Source organism: Cygnus atratus, chromosome 13 (genome assembly GCF_013377495.2).
Source record: "Cygnus atratus isolate AKBS03 ecotype Queensland, Australia chromosome 13, CAtr_DNAZoo_HiC_assembly, whole genome shotgun sequence".
NCBI lineage: Eukaryota > Metazoa > Chordata > Aves > Anseriformes > Anatidae > Cygnus > Cygnus atratus.
In genome coordinates, this window is record NC_066374.1 from 19,814,645 (window position 1) to 19,832,043 (window position 17,399).

General features: G+C 53.3%; 2 protein-coding genes across 3 annotated transcripts; both read right to left on the minus strand.

Annotated features, from left to right (window-relative positions):
• Nucleotides 1–998: 998 nt before the first annotated feature.
• IGBP1 (immunoglobulin binding protein 1) lies at nucleotides 999–6,063 on the minus strand. 2 transcript variants are annotated; one of them, XM_035541559.2, is made up of 6 exons: nucleotides 5,848–6,063; nucleotides 5,468–5,767; nucleotides 4,045–4,240; nucleotides 2,946–3,031; nucleotides 1,774–1,886; nucleotides 999–1,527 (listed from the first exon to the last, which is right to left on the minus strand). In XM_035541559.2, the coding sequence occupies exons 1-6, from the start codon at nucleotides 6,033–6,035 to the stop codon at nucleotides 1,382–1,384; spliced, it is 1,029 nt and encodes a 342-aa protein (XP_035397452.1). In that variant the 5' UTR covers nucleotides 6,036–6,063; the 3' UTR covers nucleotides 999–1,381. The 2 variants fall into 2 exon arrangements, with proteins under 2 accessions (XP_035397452.1, XP_050569360.1); XM_050713403.1 differs by having other exon boundaries at nucleotides 999–1,530.
• A 7,464-nt stretch (nucleotides 6,064–13,527) lies between these two features.
• LOC118245337 (protein Wnt-11b-like) lies at nucleotides 13,528–15,969 on the minus strand. The gene is made up of 5 exons (XM_035541425.1): nucleotides 15,899–15,969; nucleotides 15,463–15,698; nucleotides 14,782–15,059; nucleotides 14,006–14,298; nucleotides 13,528–13,702 (listed from the first exon to the last, which is right to left on the minus strand). Exons 1-5 carry the CDS (start codon nucleotides 15,967–15,969, stop codon nucleotides 13,528–13,530), a joined length of 1,053 nt encoding a protein of 350 aa, XP_035397318.1.
• Between the last annotated feature and the right edge of the window lie 1,430 nt (nucleotides 15,970–17,399).

Here is a 17,399-nt window from a genome sequence, read left to right on the forward strand (position 1 = left end):
TCTGCATAGGCTAGTCAAGAGTAACTGAGTTGGCTATGTATAAAATATCTTAAGCTCTCTTCAGTCCAGTTGGCTGCTCAAATGTGCCTGAATCATGCTAACATGAAGGGAAAAAAAAAGCTGAATGCAAACCTCATTGTCCCCAAAGGTAAGGGAGCAGCCTGCTGATGAAGACTCCGCCTGGGCCAGACTGAAGACAGTAATGCCTTACGGGCTGCCTCTGCATTTCACTGTCACCAGAAGCAATGGTGCTGTTTTATATCCTGACATTTGTAACGTTCTTCGCATTTTTAACAAGTTTAGAACAATCTCAACAGCAGCTGCTGGCCTACACCTGGCAAGCGCAGAGCTCCCAGCAGCAGTTCCTTCGTTGCTTACCTGGCAATACCAGTGCCCCACTCTGGATCGGTGCAGGTACAGCACAGCAGTCATGCCCCCTCTTCTCAGTCAACTGAGGATCAGCACCAGCTCCTAATTAAGCTTGCTTTGGAGGAATGCAGACAGAGTTTTCACCCCTTCAGGGTTATTCTATAAGCAGATTTCAGAGCACACTGACCACCAGTGCACCACTCTTCTGAATACGGTGCTGCTTGTCCCAGCGTTGGTCCCTGCAGCGCTCCACCAGAGGGTCCCAAGCACACCCACTACACTGTGCATGTATATACACACACAGGCTACCGCTGTGCAGACCCCACGACACTAAGCGAAGGGACAAACATTTATATTAAGGTATCTGTACCATGTATAGTATCAGCATTTTAACACGTTGCCCTCAAAATATCTGCTCTACCTAACACAAAGCTCCCAAACACTGCATTCTGCCAGCCTGGGGAGGAACGGAATGATGAGGCTGCGGAAAGGCCACCAGTAGCCCTGGCCAAAATAAGTGGCCATCTGACATTTGCCACCCCCAACTCCCTCAGCTGCTTGCAACCAGCCTTGCACATTTTCTCTGGAAGAGCCCAGGACAAAAAACAAGGGATTTTGACAGCAAGAACTAGGCAGCGCAAGAGATTTTATTTTGTCTAAAATATAGAGGAAAAAATAAATACATCCACCAACAATACGAAGAGAAGTTTCCAAATTCATGTACTTTTCTTTCAAGGACTTCCTCTGACTGGGAGAGCAGAGGCAGTCTGGCCCCTCAGACAGCGCCCAGCTGACAGGAGCTCTGCGGTGCCACTGTACATGACGAGCGCACTCTCAGTCTGACATTTCATGTAAACCAAAGCAAATTGTCATGTTTACTCCTCTGACTCCAGTGACTCCCAGAGAAGTCAAGGATACCTCTGCATATGTACAGTGCATTTACTCCTATATCTCCAAGACACAGGCAATTCTTACAGGATTTCCAGGCCCTGCTCCCTCTGCTGCTAGAGCATCAGCCCATGTTCTGCCGATTGCCGTAGCCTCTCGGGTGTGTATCTTTCCAGTCATCCCAGTCCCGAGCTTTTTGAAGAGCTTCCTCATCATCCTCCTCCTCCTTTTTCTCCTGCTGCTGCTTCTGCAACTCTTCATCACTTATATCTGCTGAAGGTCAAGAACAAGAGCGAGGGACAGTAAGACAATGGAAAATGGCTAGTCAGGGTCTCAGAACAGAATCCCTCCAGGAGTCAGCCTAAACAAAGCAGGAAATGCCAAGGAGCAGCCAAGCAATCCATTTGTGGAGAAAGCCAGAGGGTATTTTACACCCTGAACACATCCCCCATTCACCATTCCCCTCAAGAGGGTTCACGAATTCTCTATTTTCCATTTTGCTCTACCCCTCCTTACCTGATGGCTTCTGAGGTGCACTCTGACCACGCATTGCTTCTTCCCTTCTGCGCTGATCATACCAATCATTTACGGTCATAGTTGGGAGGCTAGGATATCCAGCACCAAACACTCTACAGGAAGAGAGAGAGAGGGTCAAGGAAGGCACTTTACGTCCTGTATGAACGAGCAGAAACACCAATAACAATGCACAGAAGTACCCCGTACTCCAATTTGTATTGATCATACGAGGCACGTTACCAAGAAGAGTTTGCCCAAGGAGGGTATTTCCACAGTCTGGGCCTTCAGCAGCAGACTGGTCAGTAACATAGCCAAGACGGCATTGCAGGAGTTAATTCTGCTGCTTTAGAGAGGCAAGGACTGCTTTGTTCCAAAGATCTCGAAATACTTGTCCAATCCCTAGAAGAATGCTGTCTGCTGGAACAGCTTGCCGATGAGGACACTGAGAACCGAATTAGGCACAGCTTAGCTAAATAGGTATCTGTAAACCTCAAGGCAGATAATGTCAAAATCACAAGAAATCTGTTTTCTATCCTATTTTGTGCTTTAGCTGCTGTATCACCTGCAAGAATCTCACAGCACCATGAAGTGCTGAGATCTTGTTACCCTAGGGAAAGCCCTATAGTTAAAAATTTTAACTAACATGCTATTGCAACTGGTGGCCAGGGAGGTACCACATCTTCTCAGCCCCAAAGATCACTAATTTCAATCCACCACAATCCTCCGGAGTTTGCATTAGATTAAGCAACTACATGTACTTTCCCATGTCATGCTCTTTATTTTAAGAGCAAAGAACAATCCTGTTATATCACATCGAGGTTAGAGGGGCAGAAAAGCCTTGCCTCGCCACAGCTTACTAAACAGCAAGCACGCTGCCTATAAACTAACGCGGTAATACTTTAATATGGTCTCCTCTTCCGCCATCCCAACAGAACAAACAGCATTAGCTGAGATACTGAAGCATGCTGGTAACAGAAGAAATTACAGAAAGTGGAAGAAACGTGTTAGAAGTTTCCCCATCCCCTGCCCAGATGTACAACACATGCAATCTCCATGCGACATGCTGCCTGACGATAACGACTGTGTTTCTGCATTTGAAAGAGTATCTTAGGTTTGACATGAGAACAGAGCACTGCATCACACTGTGCTAAAGTAATCAAAAATAAACATACTTAGACTGAACAGCATCCCGGGTAAGAATGAAAGGTTTCAGTGGAGCCCTGACTTGCCGGGAAGTACCGTGAGGTGGTGCTGAAGACTGAAATTGCAAACAAGAGTCACAAAATAATCATGTAGATAAGAGTACCCTTCTTTGCTTCCCACCCCAAACAAGTTACTAAGGGTCTTGTAGAAAAGAGATGCCTCTGCTCTCAGAGCAACGTCCCAAGACGGACAATTCAGCCCTTAATCCAGTTTAAATCATGAACTCCATCTGTGAGCTTCCACAAACCACTTCTCTTTGTGCCTTTGTTACACCCGTTCTGATCAAAGCAGAAAGCTGACAGAGCTAAACCAGATCAGCTCAGATCAAAGCACGAAATATAGCTTATTTTTTCCATGGATCAAACACAGTACACTCTGAAGCAAGTAGAGCTCATCATTCATGAAGATATCACCCAGGGCACTACAGAAGAGCAGAGCTTTGCAATGCCAATAATGAATTGCACAAACCAGCCGTGCCAGCAAAGCTGGACTATGGTACACTTAGGCACGTTATTATTAATTTTTTAATTCTATACAGATGTTCTAGGTGAGAAGCATAAAGCCCAGAAACACTGTTCCACACAAGATGTGCTTTCCTCAAACAGAATGGGCATGTTTTTTCTGTAACATCAGGATGTTCTGTAGGCTAGAAATGTAGGCTAGAAAGAAAAAAAATCGCCAGGGTCTTGTCTTAAATGACAAAAGTATTTGGTTCTTTAGAGTTAAGGGTCTGGCGCACCCCAGCAAAGTGCAGAAAAGCCTCTGCGCACAGATCGGTTCAGCTCTGATATTCGGTGCTCGAGCATTTTACACACTATGACTGTCTAGGACATGCGATAGCACCAGACAGGCACTAGTGCAAAAATCAGACCACTGGCCGTTCAGAACTAAACCAAGCCCTATCCATTTATATTGTGCATGAGGTAGACGTTAACCTAGAATTCACAGAACAAAACTTAGGAAACTCTGCCAATGAATTCCTCTGAGGTTCATTTACCCCCAGCAGTGTCTATCATCAGGTGTAACCATGCAGAGTTCACAGGACCTGCACACAAAGACATCTCATACCTGTTTCACTGCATCTCTGCTCCTCAGGATTACCATTTCTTGGTCAATGCTCTCGATTTCTTCAAAGCTGATGTTGACCCATTTCTGGATTTGCAGTAGGTAGAATTCCCGTATCTGATCCTCATCTGCCTGCCCACTGTCCACAAAGGTTCTCACAGAGGCCAGCCTGTTCTCCAGTTCCTTCTTCTGCTTATACCTGGCTCAAAGAGAATTAAAGGACATAATTTAGGTAAACTTTCTCTAGCATAGCCCAGATACAGTGCTTTCTAAAATCAGCTTTTTCTTGAACTTCAATGAAGTCTGTGTAAGAGCTTTAACATAATTTCACATGTTTCAAATGAAAGCTGCATACAGAAAGGTAAGTTCTGATGATTTACTGTTCTAATTTAAGAAGCTCCTATTGTTAAGAAGTTTTAGGAAGACAATTTAAAGACAGGGCCCCTCCCAATTATTTTATTTGTGCTAAGAGGCCAGCAATCCCAGCTGAGGATTGCTGACACAGAGGAAATCCAAGACAAAGGACGCAGCATGTAAGCATTGTTCTATAAAATAGACTCATCCACAACAACTGCATAGAGAACCCTGAAAAATACATCTTAAGCATGCGAGCATCTGCCTGCCCAGCCCTGTGGTGCTGAGAGGCAAAGCAAACCACTCCCTTCTGGTCTGTTTGCAGCAGGGTAAACTCTGCAGTCAGCCACTGACAAGGGCAGCTGAGACGAGAGCTCTGGAGCCTGCGTGAGGATCCAGGCTGTCAGAAAACGTTGATCTCACAGTCTCTACTTTTCACTGGAAGCCGACGTAATTGCAATGCCTCGCTCTGCAATCAGGTCAAGTAGGAACCTACTGAGGGCAGGGCTCACAGCACGAGGCGAGCACACCCAGACCTGCCTCATGCTGGGCACGAGCGCAGTGCCGGGCTGCCAGCGAGCAGCCCATGCTGGACAGGCTGTGCTGCACCGACCCACAACATATTCTGCTACCCCAAATCCATCCCACTTAGGTTCCTTTTAGAACAGAAACTGCGTTTTGGTATTCGTGCAATTTAAACTGCTCTCAAGGCCATCTTGGGCCTGTCTGTGCCACCACAGTCAGCAACAGTTTGACTGTCAAAATCCTCACTGAAACATGACGAAGAGGCATTGACAGCCCCTGTATTAAAGATATGAAAAGCACGTTTGTAGGAAGCTTCCAGCCCGGGTGGCTTTACACAGTTAGTTACTAAAGACCTCACCACGATGAGCTTTTGCGCGATTCTTCTCTGAGGACCGGGCACTACAGCCACAAACACATCTCTGTGACCCCCGAACCACCCAAACCCGCTGAGAGGCGCGGTGCGCATCCCAGAAGGGACATTTAACGCCCTGCTGCGTACAGCCCCGGGGTGCCGCGGCTCTCCCCCGGCCTCCTTCCCCCTGCTCACCTCTCGATCTTGGCCTGCCGGCCGGCGGCCATGGCCAGCAGGCTGCGCTGGGCGGCGGGGCCGCGGGGCGGGGGGCTGCCGGCCTCCTCGTCCCCCGGGGCGGCGGCGGGCGGCGGGGCGGCGCTGAGCCCGTAGGCCCGGCAGAGCTGCAGGAAGCGGCAGAAGTGGGCCCGGGCGGCCTCCAGGTGCTCCCGCCGCCGGCTCGCGTCCACCTGCCGCAGGGTCAGGGCGCCCAGCAGGGCGGGCACCGCCAGGTACTTCAGGTCCGCCGAGGCCACCTCCTCCAGCTCCTCGTTCTCGCTGCAAGGCACAGACCGGCATCAGCCCCAGCCCCAGCCTCAGCCCGAGCCCCAGCCCCAGCCCCGTCCCCGCCGCCTCACCTGAAGAGATCCAGCTCCGCCACCATGGCGGCCGCCTGCCGCAGCGCGCCCAGCCCCTGCCGCACCTTATCCTGCACGGCCGGCGCCCCCGAGGAGGGCTCGGTGCCGGCCTCCACCTCCTCCCAGAGCCGCCAGCCCGTCGCCAGCAGCTCCGGCAGCCGCGCCTCGCCGCCGGGCCCCTCCGCCATGCTGGGCCGGGACGGAGCCACCGCCCCCGCCCCGCCGCTTCCGCCCGCCGCCCGCGCCCGCCCCCCGCCGCCATCTTCGTGGTGGCGCTGCGGCCGCCATCTTGGTAGGGGCGGGCTGGGGCCGGGCAGGGCGAGGCAGTGCTGTGGTGGTGAGCTGAGGGGCGGCGTGCCGCTCCCCCTCGGAGATGGGGCTTCCATCTGTGCTAAACACACTCATCCAAAAGTGGGCTCCTGGCAGAGCAGTGAGCCCAAAGAATTGTCCAAAGGAGAGCATTAAATCAGCAAACAAACCAGAGAGTCAAAGTGAAACCGACACTGCACCTAGCCAGACCCCCTCACCTGCTAGCCTCCAATTTAAGTGCACCCCACACGTAGCAGCAAAGGCCCTGGTCTATTTAATAAATAGCATTAAATAATGACTCACACAAATTCCTCATCCTGGACCATGAGGGTTACCCCAAGCCCCTCTGATTGCCCCTTCTTTGACTTTTCCTCCAATATCCGCACCTCTGCAGATTATTGTTTTGCTGGTTTGGTTGTTGTTTGTTTAATGGTGTGAGTCTCTTTCCATTAATCTTACCAAATTAAAAATGCAGCAGAAGGCTGGAGTTTGTCTACACAACACAATGCAGCACTCTGCGTCAGGAGCCAAGCTGGAATTAAATGTGTTGGCTCCAGAAACACAAACTACCGGTGTAATCAGTAGCGTCCTGCCAAGCCCAGCCAAAGATCGTGCTAATGAGCCACCCTGCCCCAGGACCCCATGCTGGTACTTCTGCAGGGTGCTCAGCTCCCTTCCTTGGGTACAGCCGGGTGTGTTTTGCCTGTGCGGCTGCACCAGAGGGAGCCAAGCCATTGCTAGCCATGACACCCCACCACATCAGGCAGCGCTACTGCCTGGGGTCGCTCCTTGGGGTCCCCAAGTCACTGCTATCACAAAAAGCCTCTCCCAGGCAAATGTGCAGGTCAGGAAGGCAGCATGTGCTGCCCCTGGTGCTAGGGCAGGTGCTCTGTCTGGGAGGGTAGGTCACGCGTGGTCCTCTCCTACTCTTGGGAAAGCCTCAACAGCACCTTAGGACGTCAGGGCTGGAATTCACTAGGGGCTTGTACTGCACGCAACTATCACTCCATAGCATGGAATCAGAACTTGGCAGACCATCCAGGCAACACACAGTGCACAGCATGGATGCTCAGCAGCAAAGTCCTACATTTTATTATTTAAGTGCAGCGCCCACCGTTTCATCCCTATGTGTTCTTTTTATAACAAAAGTAAGATAAAGACCCTTTACCATTTCTTTTTTTGGTTAGCTCCTTAGTCCCCTTTGATAGTATCTCTGAAATTAAAACAGGCATCGGACAGGTAATGGTTAAAGCTGTGCTTTTACAAGCTGACGTGCAGAAACACAATACAAGTTATTGACCTAGATGTGAAAAATTTATATGGTGTGATAATAATTCAGGGCAGGCTGGAAGCACTCAACTTCCACAGATGAGTCAGTTTATGACTTAGTCTGTTTGCTTCCTTCATGTGTACACAAGATAGCTTGATAAAAAGTTAATCGTAAAAGATAGAATAGTTGTGGGTTTAGGTTCCTTTATGCTGTGTCCCAAGTACACCCTGATGGTTTTGCTCTCCTGTCATCCTCCCTCCATGTGACCGTTTTGCTCAGACTGAAAACGCAGGCACCGGTAGCATGAGATATATCAACAGTTTAACACATCATTCTGTGGTATTCCTGCACACCAGGCAGGAAGTGAAGAACCACGCTGCATTCAGCAGTGGAAAAATTAATTAGTATAATAATTGGAAGTAAAATGGGGACAGAATTCTACAGCCATTTTTCCTTCACCAGCAGAAGATGCTATGACATCCCCTGCAATTACAGCCAGTTCACTTTTATCAGAAAGGCAACACTCCAGTCAGTGTAGCATCTCTCCCTTCACATACATTAATTAAAATAAATAGTAAATCTATAAAATCATTCCCCCATCTCCCTTCCCGAACTTTTAAGATTCTAAATTTCAACAGCATTTTTGAGGATCAGAGCAAAAGACACTGTTGGAGTGAATTCCTTCAGTGCCTTAGCCTTTGTGTTACCCAGATAGTCTCAGCAGTTATGGGATTACCTTGCTTATAGGATATCTCTGTTTAATCTTGAGCAAACATCTCCTTTGGGCATTCTTCTTTGAGGCCTTCACCTCTCAGAACAAGCCAGATGGGTTCACAGGGAGCTATTGGCTTGCTCTCCAAATAATTGTGAATAGGCTGATGATGCAGCATGGGACCTCAGCCCACTTCCCCTTCTCTTAAAACTGGAGGCGGGGTGGTGGTGGTGGTGGTGTCAGTTTTGACCCAGATTATCGGGGGCAGCACAGGACAGGCCTGGAGCCACACGTTATCAGTGCTCAGCAGACACGCTGGACTGAGAGAGCAGGAAATCTATGTGAGGCTCTGTTTCCTTCGAGATGGAGAAGGCTTTGCTTGCAAGAGCCAAGTAGGTGAACCTGTCAGCTGGATGGAAGTTCCTGAATCTCCTTGCTAGCAGTTCATTAGCCCTGTTTTTACCTGCTGTCCCAACTGGTCAAGAACAGGTTTCACTTATACCACAGAGGCATGAAATCAGTAAGGGCTAGAGACCAAACTACCTGTCGTCTGCCTGCTCTTCAGCCCCAGCATAATGAACTGCAAGCACCCACACGTGTTGTGGCATGGAGCCCCGGGGTGGCTCCTGGGCCTAGGTCTGCTCCTGCTTTGGAGAGGAGGCTGTTCTGCAGCTCCCACCCTGCTGTAGCTCACTTTCTGACTGCCTTTCGAGGCAGTTTCCCCAGGGGCGCACAAAGAAAAAATGCTGCTGTTCAATGAGGCCATGGCACGTCCTCAGCACTGGCATAAAGGTGATTTGACAAGTCCACCACCAGAAGCGAGCAGCCTCCAGCATACCCTCTGCACTGAACGTGCATGAACTTGCTAGCAATCTTCTGCACCAGTGACAGTGCTGGAACAGGAGCAGGTAACATGCTCCTGAGCTCTCTGCCACATGAATTTTCTTCTGGAGAAAAACCAGCAAGCACAGAGGGACAGTTTTAACTTTGGAGTACTGCTTTCTGTGGAAGCCTCTTGTCTCTGGGAATTTCTACCCTGGTTTAGCAACTTAGTGAAATGCAGGGGGCAGAGGTGGAAGGGACGCCAGCCTGCCCAGCCAAGCAGAAGGGACAGAAGTCTGCTTTCCCTCTGAATCCAGCACAGCCGCTGCAACTAGCGCCCTTCAAGCTATGCCCAAGAGCCCTCACACTGCGGTCTAGTTCCCCCTCTGATCTCATGGCTGTTACTCACTTAGGTTCATTTGTCCCTGTCTCTCATCTGAAGATCCCCATAAGGGCAATCCCTATTATTACTTGTCATCCTCAGGACATCCTGCTGAACACCCCAGAAATAAAGGAGAACAGAGATACAAGGGGGTTTCCTTAGATACAAGCCTTTACTCATGCTCGTGTCTTGTGGTGTGATAGTGTAGGCACCAGCCATCCCAAAGGTCAAAGTAACATCCCCCAGATATTTACAGCAGCACAGATGTTGATCAACAGCTGAGCACTGAGGCAGCGGCCCCGCCATGTGTCTTCTCCTTGTTCTGGCTCAGGTCTCCTCGTGACGAGCAGAAGGAAAGAGCTGTGCTGGTGCCGATGGAGGTCCTGAGGCACCCTCCTCTCAAAGGGCTGTAGGGAAGAAATATCCCAACACGTCCTAGTGTCATTCTTACCCCCAAACTTTTACTTGTTTACCAACAGCTTGTTGCCTTGGCTTGGATTATCCTCCTGGCATAAGTTATGCAGCATCTCCAAGTATAAATAATAATTAAAAAAGTGCTTTAGCAACAAGGTCAAAAGAACCCATGAAGATCACTCTCCTTTCTCCAGACTTCATTGTCTGCACACTGTAGCCAGCAGGGAAGGATCACGTTCACACCAGTGTTACTCCTTTCAAACACAAATTAAAAGTCAAGCAGTAACTAAGGGAAGGCTTTGCAGAGCAAGCCCTTTGCCTGCTTCTCACCACATTTCATGCAGAGGGATGGTTTTCTTTTGTGCACAAGCCACATTCAGAGCCATCTCTCCCATGTCAGCTCACAGCACCAGAAAGTGAAAAACTTCTGCCACGACCATGGAGAATTCAGCTCTGGGATTCTCATTTCCAGCGACAGATAAACAAAAAGCCACAAGACCCAGGGAAAAATGGCTAATGACAGGAAAGTCAAAGAGGTAGATCCGTCACATTAGCAGCGAGCCCAACGAGGGTTCATGAAGCAGAGGGTAATGACAGCAGTCTACCACAGTCTGGAGAGGACTGATTGTGAAAGTGGGGCAGGAGAAACATGTGAGGATGTGTCTGAAGGGCTGCAAAGCCATAATTGTTACGGAGATCCTCCCGGTGTCACAGACAGTGCTGTCACCATGCCCAGATTTGTTCAGGTCCTGAAGAGGTACCTACCAGAGCTTGAGATGTTTTTTTGGGGAGTGAACTTGCAGACAGCTAAAGAAAGACCCACTAGCACTGATTTATTTCTCTGGCAGTGTTGCTCTGACCAGTGCTGGAAGCCACCCAAGGGCGACGTCAGGGTCCAGGTTTTCCCATCTTTTTCCTTGGAGGGCGCTTGTGCTGGCCTGTGCCAGGGGTCAGGGCTCTGTGTTCCCCCGACAGCCTTTATGCTAGCTTTCCTGCCCGGCAGAGTTGGAGAAAATACATCCACTCAGATGGATCCCCTCAGCCCGTGGGGCCAAGTGGGTGGTTTATTCCCTCTGGACCCATTGCCGGATATTAATTGCCTTGTTCTGGCTCTTAGTCCCTGGGAGACTCTTCCAGCCGAGCAGATCTCACAAAGCTGGTAATTCCAGCTGTGGGCCCAGATTGCAATGCTTCCCACTCTAAACATTGTCACTTAGCTGTCACCTCCCCACCGCAGCCCCTCCTGCCAGCCTGACCCTTTGCACCCTTCGACTAATTGCAGCGCTTCCCCACTGCCCGCAGGACATCAGCAGAGCCCAGCGCCTCCGCTGCACATTGACCCCTCCAGCTCTTCCCTGGGCCTGCAGTCACCATGCAGGCGGCTGGAGGAGGAGAGGGCTCCGCATATTCAGTGCTTGACCCTGCCTTTTCCCAGGCAGAAATTCAAGCAGGACCTCTCTAGGAGGGCATCACGACATCTCCCCAGGGCATTCCTCGCTATTGTGACTCTGCTCCTCCGCCCCAGGCGCTGTGTGTTTGTACTTACCAAATGCAAATCACATTTCCCACCCTCCTGGCTGGATCTCTCACTCCACAGTGTCCTTTGCCTGCTTTCTTCTCCCTAGCTCGTTTTGCAATGCTCTAGGGAGCCAGCAGCCCCTCCCAGTTTCACCTCCCTCTGATCTGGCCGTGAGGTGCCTTTGGGTTAAGCAACCCTCCTAATTAAGTACCTGCATCACCTGGCCTGGCTCTGGGCACAGAAACTGCAGCCCTTTTGCAGCTGGAGCATCCCTTTTCCGAGGAATGCTGGTGACTAACTCCTAATTGCATTTTAAAAGAAAATCTGGAGATAGCTTCTTGGCCTTGCGCAGCTGTGGCGGAAGCCTCGCAGCTGTGGCCTTACTGTCACTCTGGGAAGGCTGCATGTCAGCAGCCAGATCAAGTCAACGGCACATTAACAACTGATAATGGTAGTTAACTCACTTAGTTAGCTATGTGAGCATAGGCTTCACCCCTGAGCATTTCAGCTTCCAGCTCCCAGGCTCGTCTCAAGCCACCTTGGACTCCCAGCTATTACTCATTGTTAATACGGAAACCTGGAGCACATTAAATGGAGGGGATGGTTTACAATAAAAGCTTATGAATTGATTCTGTGACCCAGCAGAGGCTGTTAAAAATGATTGAGTGAATATGGAAATGAGTAATCGTACAGCTGGACTCGGGGCTGAGCACAGCCAACTCCACTCAATACAAACCACAAGTAACACAAGGCGCACGCAAAGCTGGCCGAGGCTCTAGGTCATGGTGGGAGCTGCAGGAAACCGTCCTGGGACTTCAGTCACATTTACCTGTGCTCCTCACGCTGTAGGCTCTCCTCAGCACATGTGCATTTAGGCTCGTCCCCTCTCTCCAAAGGCTGCATGAACTGGAAACTCTTATTCCACGCGAGCACTTGGCCAACCCCTGTACTAAAAGCAGTCGAGGGAACAGAGGGAAGTAAGAGGCAGATCAGGACCCCATCTGTGATGCACACTCGTTTAGTCCGCCCCACATGCACTAGGATCAGAAAATAAGCCTCCACTGCCTCAGTTTCCAGCTACCAGAACTTTTAGGCTTTGTGCTTTAGGATCTCCTTCCAGCCTCATTTTCTCTGTGAATGCCAAGGAGGTGGAGGGAGGTTGTCTTAGGAAACGCAGAGGTCTGTCGCAGAGAGGTACGGTACGATACGTTTATTTAAAAAGCACACACCAGAATTCCACTTACATTAAGTATGGAGACGAAAGGTTCATTCTTATGTCGCTGGGGCCCTGGAGCCCTGTCCTCTCTCTAGGCCAGTGCCAGCTCGCCTGGTATCAAAGGGGTTGGAGGAGTGGGCTGAAGCCCTTAGAGGTGGGAAAGAAGGGGCAGGAAGGAGGAGCAGTGAGTACACTGTGTGCTGAATGGGCTTCCACCTCCGACGCAAGTCCAGAGGGCAGAAGGTGCAGTGCTGCCATAGGTGCCCTGTGAATGCATGGCTGGTAGGTGCAGTTCTGCCACGCTGCCCGACCTGGGAAGCTGCTGCCCATCGACGTGTGTGCTGTCATCAGGCACAGACGGAGTCTCCGCACTGCGAGAGCAGCAGGTCCTGGAGGGGAGTGATGAGCTCTGGCTCCTGGAGCCATACCTGGTTCTGCCTGCGTCCGAGTCGTGTCATTTCAGATGCTGCAGAGGGCACCGGAGCAGTATTTGCCCACGAGGAGGAACATTCAACGGTGTTGGGTAAACCCACAGCAGAAACCTGCTGCCAGAGGAGCTGCCCGTGACCCCCTCACCCTAAGCAGTTTTCCTCCCCTGCAGCCTCCTCCCGATGGGCAGCTCGCTACCCCCTGCCCATCCATCACTCCCGGCTTTCAGGCCACTGTCAAAAACCTCCCGCAAAAAGACAATGGCAGCCCAGGGTCCCCATTCACCCCTGGAGAAAAGGGCCTGTGCGTGCAAAGTGATAAATGGACGGTCCCCAGCTGGAGACGGAGCGCTGGATGCTCCCGATGGGCCGCAGGAGGGCAGCCCTTTGTCTTGCTCTGGGCAGATGGGGCAGAGGTCGGTCTCGGGGTTTTGGCTTCCCATCATCGCTCAGTTTGGGGTCTTCCAAGGCAATGCTGGAGTCCAGGCTCCCAGCACAGTCCCCTCCTTGCCGAACTCGGCGCATCCCTTGCGGTTGGCGCCCAGTCTCCAGCTGCGCCCCGGGGGACACCCGCAGGAGCCCTCCCATGTGCCGCGACGCCTCGGGCGCTATTTGCAGACGTATCTCTCCACCAGCCGCCGGCACCTCTTGCACACCACGTAGCAGCACCAGTGGTACTTGCAGTGACACCTCTCCACCACCTCCTCCGTGTAGGCGTTGTAGCCGCGGCCGCAGCACATCAGGTCGCAGCCCTCGCTGCCCACGGAGCTCTTGTTGCACTGCCTGCCGAGAGGAGGGCGCAGGAGACGGAGGTGAGGGGTCGGGACCGTGCCTGCCCACCCCCAGGGTGCTGCCCCGGCCCCCGCAGGTTTGCTCACAGAGCCTGCCCGTAGAGGTACGGGGGTGGCAGGGCTTCCTACAGCCGATGCAAGCAGCGCTCGGGGCTGCACAAACCTTCCTCACACCCTCTTCCACCACGCTGCTGAGGGATCGCACTGACTACCACCGAGCACTCCTGGTTCCACGTGGCTGATGGAAGCTCTCTGCCTGGGAGGCTGATAGAGCACATCCGCAGCAGTTTCTTACCTGTCCTGCGTCCCCTGAGACCCCAGGTGGACATTGGGCACGCAGTAGTCAGGGGAGTTGATGAGGTAAACCAGATCCGTCTCTTTCAGCAGCCTGACGTCTGTTTCTTTGGGTACCAGCTGCTTCCTGGGCCCGATGAGCCGGTGGGTCACCCTGACGGCTGCCAGGTACTTGGACTTGAGCTCAGAAGCGATTTCGCCCAGGCCTGGCAGCCCCTTCCAACAGGTCTTAACCGAACAGGAGCCTGAAACACCGTGGCATTTGCACTTGGTATCCAAGGAGTCACCCAGCACCTGCGGAGGTTGGAAAAGAGATGAACATATTGCCTGCTGCTGGTGCCCACCCCGCCGACTGATCTGCACGAGCACCCACGGGAAGTTTCAAGAGCTGAAAGAGCTCAGCTGCCTCCTGCCACCCGAGAGAGTTCCCCTCTCTTGTTTAGAGGTGGAAGAAAACGCTGCTGCTAGGACAGCGGAGTGCCTTCTTTTCATGAATATAAAGGGGCGATCGAGGGGTGCTGCTTTGTTCCCTTGTGATAATCATGTAACCCTTGGGAAGGGTCTGCAGGGGCTTGTGGTGGGCTGGCAGCATTATTTTTATTTTTTTTGGGGGGGGGGGGGGTAAGGGGGAAAGTCTCTGCAAACACATCTAACTCCATTTTAACCCCGTAGTTGCCTCCTCACCCTAAGGACAGCACCCCCCCAGCCTGCCTGGGGTCTCCCCCCTTACCTTAGGCACCCCTGCGGCAGGCTGCAGGGGGCCAGGCCCATACCCACCTGCCTGCCCACCGCGTTGTTATGCAGATTCGCGGCCCTGAGGGCCTGCCTTCCCGGCCTGCTGGATTTCGAGGGGCTGTCAGCAAACGCGGCGCCGAGCTGGAGGCCGTAGCGCAGGTTGTCCCCGCAGCCGCCCCATCGGAAGTCGGGGCCCGGCACCTCGGAGGGGGCAGAGCCGCAGGAGCAGAGGGGCAGCGACCCCGAGGCGCAGGCTTGGGCGATGGAGTGGGCGACGGCGGCCGCAGCCAGGGCGTGGACGAAGGCGGACTCCCTGGTCCCTGGGGAGAGACGGGAATCTCACGTCTCACAGCGGAAGGAGGCTTGTTTCTTGCAACGGGATAAAACTACGACCTGACGCCCTTTTTGGGCTGTATTTTTAGCCTGTGCGGCTGTTATATTCTGCTCTCAGTATACAGCCTGTTCTCCCCCTTTGTTTGGAGCCTCCAGCAACTGTTTTCATTTGAGTGGAAGTCGCTCTGCGATCTCCTGCTGGTCTAAGTGGCACGGGATTAACACCGGAGTGATGGCAGCAAGTTTTCTCCAAAGTGTGCACCTAAAGCAAAACTGATGCCCATCAGCTGCCCTGCAGTGCTGTGCGTTAAAGCACTGCCTGACGCACGGCCTGGGAAGCTGCATGGAGCAGGAGGAGGAGGTGAGTACCCGAGGGGAAGCCCCCTTTACCTTTCAGCAGGTCAGGACCAAAGCTGGGGGCGCGCTGGATGGAGGAGCAGTTCCACCTCATGCCTGCGAAGGTCCTCTGGCAGGCGCTCACGGTCTCGGCGGCAGCCTGGACGACGCTGTGCATCACCTCCAGGTTCCTCCGGCACATCTGGAACTGGTCGGGCACCATCCCAGCCAGCAGCCGGCAGTGGTGGCTTTCGTCCCAGGCCACCCTGCTGCCGCTCTCCGCCAGCCCCCTGTTGGGAGAGGAGAGGGGAGAGGGGACCGTGGGCACCGGGGTGGGGGTGAGGGGATGGGGACCGCAGGTGACGAGCAAATGGGGACCTGGGGAGGGGGTGACAGGGGGCAGACCTGAGGGGTCCTGCTGCAGGGGACCCCCGGGGGAGCCCCCCTGTCCCTCTTTCCCCTTCCTCCCCCCTTGCACCCCGTTACTCACAGCCACTGGATGGCCGCGGCGAGCCCCAGCTGGCAGAGCAGGATGGCGGTGGGCACAGCGGGGTGGCCCATGGCTGGGGACAGGACCGCAGGACCAGGACAAGCTGGGACCAGGGCCGCCCGCCCCCTTTATACCGGCGGGCGCTGCCGTCCTGCCCCCCGGGGAGGGGAACAAAGGCGGTTTCGGTGCCATTCACAGCTCGCAGCCCTTGGGGAGGACGGGGCGGCCGCCCCAGCCCCTGTCCCCCAGCCTGGGTGCCTGGGGACCCCGGTGAGCGCAGCCTGGAGCGGGGGCTCGCTGTTTAGGTACCCCCGCTATCGGTGCGGTTGTCCCCAAAGTGGCATCTCCTTGGGGAAAAAGCCACGGCAGCACCGAGCAGCTCCATGCAATGTGGTGGCAGAGGGTGCCTGGGCTCTGCCCTGTCCCCCCTGTGCTCCCCTGAGCGCTCCCCGGCCACAGACCACTTCTCAGCCCAGCGAGGCAATGGGGAGGCCCCGGCACCGCAGACACGCTGCTCTCCTGGGGTGAGCGGATATCACCTTTGGCATCTCCCGGAGAGCCATTGGATTGCAAAGCAAATAGGTGTTTCTTTGCTCAGCAGATAAAAACTTGTCCTTGCAAGCAGGAGATGCTGGCAGGGGATGTAGGCTGGCACGAATCAGAAAGGGATGACAGTAGTAAGGGACAAAAGGGGTTGGCAAGGGCTGATCTTAATTTCTCTCTCTCTTTTTTTTTTTTTCTTTTCTCCTTATTTTCTTTGCTCAGAGCTTTAAAAAAAAATCCATTTTCCTGGACCCAGAGAGAGTGAAAGTCTCAGCTGCGTGCCCCCTCTGTCCCCACAGCCCCACGATGACAGGGAGGACTCAATAGCAAGCAGGACTCCAGATGTGTGTGTGTCAGTCAAGGGCACGGACGCTGGTCTCAGGGGCCCGGAGCGGCCCCAGCCCCTGGGGACGGCAGAGGGAAAGCTGCGCGGGGCGTGGGCACCCCATGGAGAGCAAGGGAGGCACGAAGGGCTCTCCTGCCTCTGGGACCCCAGTGACCCCGAGCCCAGCGCTGTGCCAGCACTGGAGCTAATCGCATGTGGGGAAATCCTGCCCCTAGACACCGACTGCTCGGCTGCAGCCGCTTTGCTTGCAGACAAACCACGCTCCTGACCTATTGTCTCCGTCAGGGCACCAGCAGCTGCTGCGGGGTTTCATAACTGTGAGGGCCAGGCTGCTGACAGCGAGGGCGAGCAGCAGGGGACGCGGGGAAGGCTCCCCGTGTGCAGCCTGCGAGCACATTCCCTGTAACCTGGTTAAAGCACCACTGCAGGAAGGTGACGGGCTGCGGAGCAGCATCTCCCTGCTCCGCATGCTGCTGCACACCCTGCACAGAGAGGCTTGAGACAGCCCCAAAACTAAAGGCACCCAGTAGGAAACACGGTGAGAGGAGGATTTAAGTTGGCTTGGGGCTGTCCTTAGCGTGTCAGAGCCCGGTCTGTAACTGGCATGGGGCT

Bases quoted from the DNA above. Each gene is read 5' to 3' on its own strand.
- IGBP1 (XM_050713403.1), bottom strand. From the start codon at position 6,035: ATGGCGGAGGGGCCCGGCGGCGAGGCGCGGCTGCCGGAGCTGCTGGCG. The intron at 4,241-5,467 runs GTGAGCAGGGGG...TCTTTGAGCCAG, and splicing joins CGGCAGGCCAAGATCGAGAG to GTATAAGCAGAAGAAGGAAC. The intron at 3,032-4,044 runs GTATGAGATGTC...TTGCAATTTCAG, and splicing joins GCAGAGATGCAGTGAAACAG to TCTTCAGCACCACCTCACGG.
- LOC118245337 (XM_035541425.1), bottom strand. From the start codon at position 15,969: ATGGGCCACCCCGCTGTGCCCACCGCCATCCTGCTCTGCCAGCTGGGG. The intron at 15,060-15,462 runs GTAAAGGGGGCT...GTCTCTCCCCAG, and splicing joins TGGTCCTGACCTGCTGAAAG to GGACCAGGGAGTCCGCCTTC. The intron at 14,299-14,781 runs GTGGGTATGGGC...CAACCTCCGCAG, and splicing joins ACAACGCGGTGGGCAGGCAG to GTGCTGGGTGACTCCTTGGA.